At 36.8% G+C, this 5,931-nt stretch overlaps 1 protein-coding gene across 1 annotated transcript; it reads right to left on the bottom strand.

Moving 5' to 3' along the window:
• Positions 1–934: 934 nt before the first annotated feature.
• On the bottom strand, positions 935–3,493 carry LOC127797705 (zinc finger protein WIP3-like). The gene is given in 3 exon segments (XM_052330816.1): positions 935–1,852; positions 2,821–3,314; positions 3,317–3,493. Coding segments are annotated over 3 exon segments (1,044 nt in total). The 5' UTR covers positions 3,432–3,493; the 3' UTR covers positions 935–1,417.
• Positions 3,494–5,931: the final 2,438 nt, after the last annotated feature.

Below are 5,931 nucleotides of genomic sequence, written 5' to 3'. Positions count from 1 at the left end.
ATGATAAAGTGTGGAGTACTGGAGGCTACTGCTATATCATGAATTCCAGCAATTCCCGCCAACAGCAGTACTGTTCTATAATATATATATATATATATATATTATGCGCCCGTGTCATGTTATTAAAAGTTGTTTTCTGCCGTATTATAGATATGGTTTGATTTTCACAACATTACTGATGTTTTCATATACAATAGGCTTCTACGTACAAGATCAGTAGAACTTCTAGTACACAAGATATTTTGTAATAACAAGTAAAAAATTATCAGTAATTCTTTTAGAGAAACGTTCCAGTGGCTATTGTCGTAGAGCAATTCATGAAAATAGCAATTTGGGTTAGTACTTTATTTTACTTAATGTGTCTAGTGGGGTAGTGGCCACGATAATATGGCCAGAAAAATGAAAGGAAGAAGTTTGCGAGGAAAGGTTCAGTTTTCAATCTCACGTGGAATAGGGATCGATTTTTTTTTTTTTTTTTTTTTTGTTTTTGAAATAAGGTGAATTATTAATATTAAAGGATCAAAATGATAAGATGAGGTTCAGTGGTAGGGATGTTGGCCAGTGGTTTTGCCCCCGGTGCTGTATATTGACTCTATTTTCTGCTTTTTCTTGTATCTTTCTTAGTTTAATGAATATTTGGTTACCAAAAATAATTAATCTGGAATAACCGCACGTGAACCCTTCTTAGTTTTCCAAGAGTGCATTCTCACATGTGTATTGGCTATCGACTTTATCCCAATTAATTAAACCCTAGACCCCAAAAGAATTTTATCTATTTCATTCATATTTCGTTCTCTTCTTTTTTGGCCAGGTACCCAACTTCAGATTTCCAGTAAACAAACCTACGTACGTACGAGAGAAAAGCTAGAAACTAGAGAGTTGCATAAAAAGCTAAGTAGAAGTACAGGTCAGATCAAATCAACAATATCAATGGAAGCCAACAAATTTATATCAAATATATGTGGTTTTTACAGAGACATCAATTAACACCACAACTCGCTTACAGTAACACTAGCAATTAGCCATGAAGCGGATAAATTTTCACCGTTAGCCTAGATTACCCAAATTAATATAATGGCTTTTGTCTAGTTCCGAAAAGGAAGAAAATTCATCTGCTTCATCACTTCAAGCTAGTAACTTATTAGCATATTAATTAGCCACTACTATTGCAGACTGACTGTAAATTATTACTGCTAATCTCTCAGCAAGTGCTCTGTAGCAAACCGCTCCCTAGATCGAGAATTTTTTGTTACTTAGCACAAGCTTGGATAAGCACATAGACTCGCTCTTACTATGTCTACTTAGAAATGCTTAATGAAAACTATAGTGTCAGGGTAACTATGATACCACTTGTTATAGGATCGTTCCGATACCACTTGTATCAAGGCCGTTTACCCCAACATAATGAGCCATGCGACTAGTGAGCCATTTCATCTTCAGACCCAGTGATGCATTCCTTCTCATCTTCAAACCCTTCAAGAGAAGGGTGTGGAGAATGGCCCTTACCGAAGGATCGAATGTGATCCTTGAGAGATCTCTTGTGCTTGAAATCGGAACCACAAGTGCAATACCACAGCTTCCCACAGTTCTTCTCATGAGTCCTCCAATCTCCCTTGACTGCAAACGTTTTCCCACATTTCCTGCACATAAAGGGCTTTGCCCCATGCTTTCTCTTGTAGTGGGTTTGAAGTGTCCTGAAATCCTTTAATGGCTTTGCTCTTGGATGGTTGATGTTGTTCTTGCAGCCCTGAGCACAGCAATAGCAAGGCAGCCTTAGCATTGCTGCTGGCTGTGTTCCTCGAAGCGATTCGGGTCCTTTCCTATATTCAGATCCATGTCCCCACATATGCATCTGCAAATACATAAGAGATGTAATATAAATATATATATATATATTCTTGAATACATATTGCAAATGAATTGCATGATTCATATAAGATTTACAATTAATGGTACCCTACATTGCCAAACATAAGTTTTAGTGGAAGACTTACTGATTGAAATTAAAGCAAGTCTTCCACTAAAATTTAAGTTTGGGAGTGCAGGGACTTTAGCGTATCCGGGTGAAGGAAATCAAACTCCGGTAAAAGGAAGAAAGTCCTAAATGTCGACTCCATCATTTCATGGTCACATTTCTTCACTGTTTTTGTACGTATTTTCCTTTAGTTGCCTACTCAAGTTGCTGTTTTCCCATGGGTTCTTTGATCAATATGGGAAGATGGATTTAAGGCACGTTTGTGTTCTCCTTCGACTGTCTAGGCATCAATTAATATTCTGTAAGATATGATTTCAGAAACCGAACTTTGTACATACAACAAGCACTAATTGGTCCATATCATATGGCTAAAAGGAATTATATCAGATACAGATGGTATAGAACATTTTAACTCACAGAATGGAGAAATTATTACTTATATATGAATAAAGTTCATATGATTTTCCACCCAAAGCAATAATTCTTATTCTTTGCCAAGCGGAACTCTGTGTAATTAAAATTTGAAAGTCCTCTTTCTGTGTTCTTGAAACAATGATAATTGCCTATCTTCATCTCTCTTACTAGGCCAAGTCGATTTAATCATAAGCTGCTGCATGAACGAGAGAGGGGGGGGGGGGGGGGGGGGGGGCACAGTTTAGTTCTGAATTTTGAAAAAAAAAATATAAGTTTAGGAGATTATAATAATGTGCCCTACTGATTTTTTGAGATAACTAACAATTCAGAAAGGAGTAGTCAGTGAAAAATAATGAACCATATCAGGTCACTGGTCATGCATGGACATCACAATTTGATCAATAAATTAAACTATGAATCTGCTCACTAACCTGCATGTTGTTGTACCTATTGAAGGTCTTGTTGCATATGGAACAAGCAAACTGCATCGGCCCGATCAGGATCTGTGCTGGAGTTGGGATCCAGAACCTACTTTCCGAGTTGAAATTATTGCCATGGAAGAGTCTTTCCTTAGGCTCTTCTTGCTTGCACTTGAAGGGCTTATAAGTTTCCTTAGGCTCTTCTTCTTTCTCCTCCTTCTTCTTCGTTCCATCAATTTCTCCTGTGTCAGGCAACCCTATTTGCAGGGACACAGTGAGATGGCCCAACTTCTCTGCTTCAACTCCAAAATTCACCTTTTCCAGTACTCCAGTATGATCTTCCTCTTTCAGTGGCTTTGTCTCAGTAAGCCTGCTCAGAAGAGGCAGGCAGTGGATCGTTTCGCAAACAATGTCTTCCTGTTGGTGTTGTTTCTGGTAAAAAGCAGGCAGCTTCAGGAAGCTCAAGGAATTTGCGAAATGAAGTTGCTGATTTGCTGCACTATTGACGAAGACGAGGAGGAAGAAGAAGACATGGATGGTGGAAGAGAGGGGGATGGTTTGAGCCATTCAATGAAGCCTGGAGCTTGGAAGCAAAGGTCCATGTCCAAGCTCCTTATGCTCATGTTATCAGTTATCTCTCTCCAAGTCTCTGATCCTGATCATATATATCGGTCATATTCAGGCTTTATGCAGGAACGCTTCGCACTTGTAAGGTTGATTTGCAAAGTCATTTGGTTTTTTCTTTTGGGAAACTTTTCTTTGCCGTCTTTCTCTCTTTTTTTTTTCTCCCTCTAACCTTTCCTCATAGAGAGAGAAAGTAACTCCTAGTGGTGGGGCAAGGAAAATGACAAGCAAAACTAAGACTCACAGTATATATAAATGAGAATCCTAGAATCCTAGAAACCAACTTGCCCGATAGCTCAGGTGGCATGTTGATCTCTCCGTATAAAGGTATTGTGTGTTGAGTTTTTTCTGGGCAAACTTGCTTTATTTTTCAGATTGATCTTTGATTATATGTGGTATCCTAGATTTAAAGGTGAAAAGATTAATAATATTGCCACTCAAGTCTACCAACTACTAGGTAATATTATTGGTCTTGGATAGTACTTCATTACAGTAACTAATGATTGAAGTAAGGAATTTGGTTTTTTTTTTTATATATAGATGTCCATTGAAATCCAAAAATCATAGAATACACATTAAATCTAAACTTACATATCGATTGTGAATTTTGTTTTTGCATATAACTTCTATCTTTTTGATACATAAGAGAGTAGCTATCATGGAATGTACTGTAAACAAATGTTGTTGCAATAAGTTGACAAATGCCTGTTACTCAAATAAGGGAATCGGGCCACAAAACTTTTTGCTTTTTATTTTGCCCCAAGAAACAAGAAGTCAATACCTAAAACAAGAAATATGTGTAATATATATAAGATGAAGAAAATTATAATGTGACAAGAAAAAGGCACTAAAGATTCACTCTACATATTCAGCGAGTTAGTATCTTATGGGCAAAAAGTGTCTGCCCCGTGGTTAATTAAGCACGTAGTAGTTCAACTTTTGTTCAATATAAGCGGCTAATGATCCCTTTTTCCCATAATTAATTCAGTTAGAACAATTAGGAGAGATGTTTACCTCATAATCTTTTGACAAAAAATTAATGGGTATCAAGATTTTCAACTGCCGAAGACAACCTTCCAGCATCACCAAGTTGGAATCGTATAAAGTTCTTAATTAACTGATTAGTTTTCGCGTATACTGGTTTGCTCATAATGATCTCTAAACACTTGGAGTACTCTTGGACTATACTTAATCAATTCATTTGCAAATGAATTAATTACAATTTGATCATGAAAATTCTGTCTCTTATACGGTTGATTGATCATACATGTCATCTATAAAAGATCTTTGTTTTGACAAAGACTACTGCACAGATTACTAATTACCTCCAAAGTGCCTTTACTCTTTCTTTTTTGGAGTGTTTTCCATCAACAGCAATGTTAATGACCCCACTGCTTTATAATCACATGAAATCTGTACATTGAAGGGAAAAAGAAAAAAAATCTACATATATACAGCTGAATTAATGTGCTTAATTATGCGTCACTATCACAGTGGTTGTGTTAATTTATGCGCTTAATTACTTAGACTATATGGCTGTCACATACCACGCCAAAAAGCTGTTCTTGCTTTGGCAGTTTGGAGGTTAGCTTAGTGTACAAAAACTAACAGACAAGATTTAATCAACAGATATTCAGGAGATAATTAAACTGAAATTAAGCTCTTTTGTCCATCTCAATCTTTTACCCTTAATTACCCTTTTGTATATTGATGAGCACAAAGGACCTAGGCTCATTTAACCCACAAAGAATTAAGTCCAAAAATAAGAATGAAACATAATGGATAAAGAAATAAGAAAACTATACAAAAAGGGGCTTGGGATACCATATCGGATAAAAAGTTCTCTAGAGACTCCCACGAGGGAGGACCAAGAAGCTCGGGGAGAGTTCAAAAGGTCTAAGAGTTTCCTTGCTTCCTTGTTAAATGTTAAGCAAGTATGTGACATCTTTTTTTTTTCTATTATAAAGGCCTTAATGAACTCTCTCCTCAATTGCTCAAAAGATGAAATGAAGCCTTCGGTTAGACTACTAAACCAAGTCTGAGTATAATTTATCAAAGTCAAAGAGAAAACTTGGCACATAATTAATGGCATCCTCCCATCCATGCAATGACATTATCGACTCATAGTCATGCTTGAGTACGTAACGAGCTGAGGCATCTTGAATTTCAAAGAGAGAGGCTTTTCCATGATCTTAGGGGTGAAAGAGATCTATTGCCATTTGCCTTTTCTGCTCCAATATTTGCTCAATTATTTTCTTCATATCAATTGTTTCTCATACGGTGAAAGCATTCTAATTTTCGATCTCTCCAACTCTTCTCTTTCATTCATACTTTCCACCACTTGGTAATAGGGATGACAATTGCAACCGAAATCGTAGGGAATCGAACCGAAATCGAACCGGTCAACGCGGTTAAAAACCATTTGACTAGGTAATGGTTTGGTTCGGGAAAAAACCGAACACTGTTTCAATGGGTATGGTTTGGTTATAGTTTTCACTA

This window comes from Diospyros lotus, chromosome 3, assembly GCF_014633365.1.
Source record: "Diospyros lotus cultivar Yz01 chromosome 3, ASM1463336v1, whole genome shotgun sequence".
NCBI classification, from domain to species: domain Eukaryota; kingdom Viridiplantae; phylum Streptophyta; class Magnoliopsida; order Ericales; family Ebenaceae; genus Diospyros; species Diospyros lotus.
This window is presented reverse-complemented; position numbering and strand designations above follow the sequence as displayed.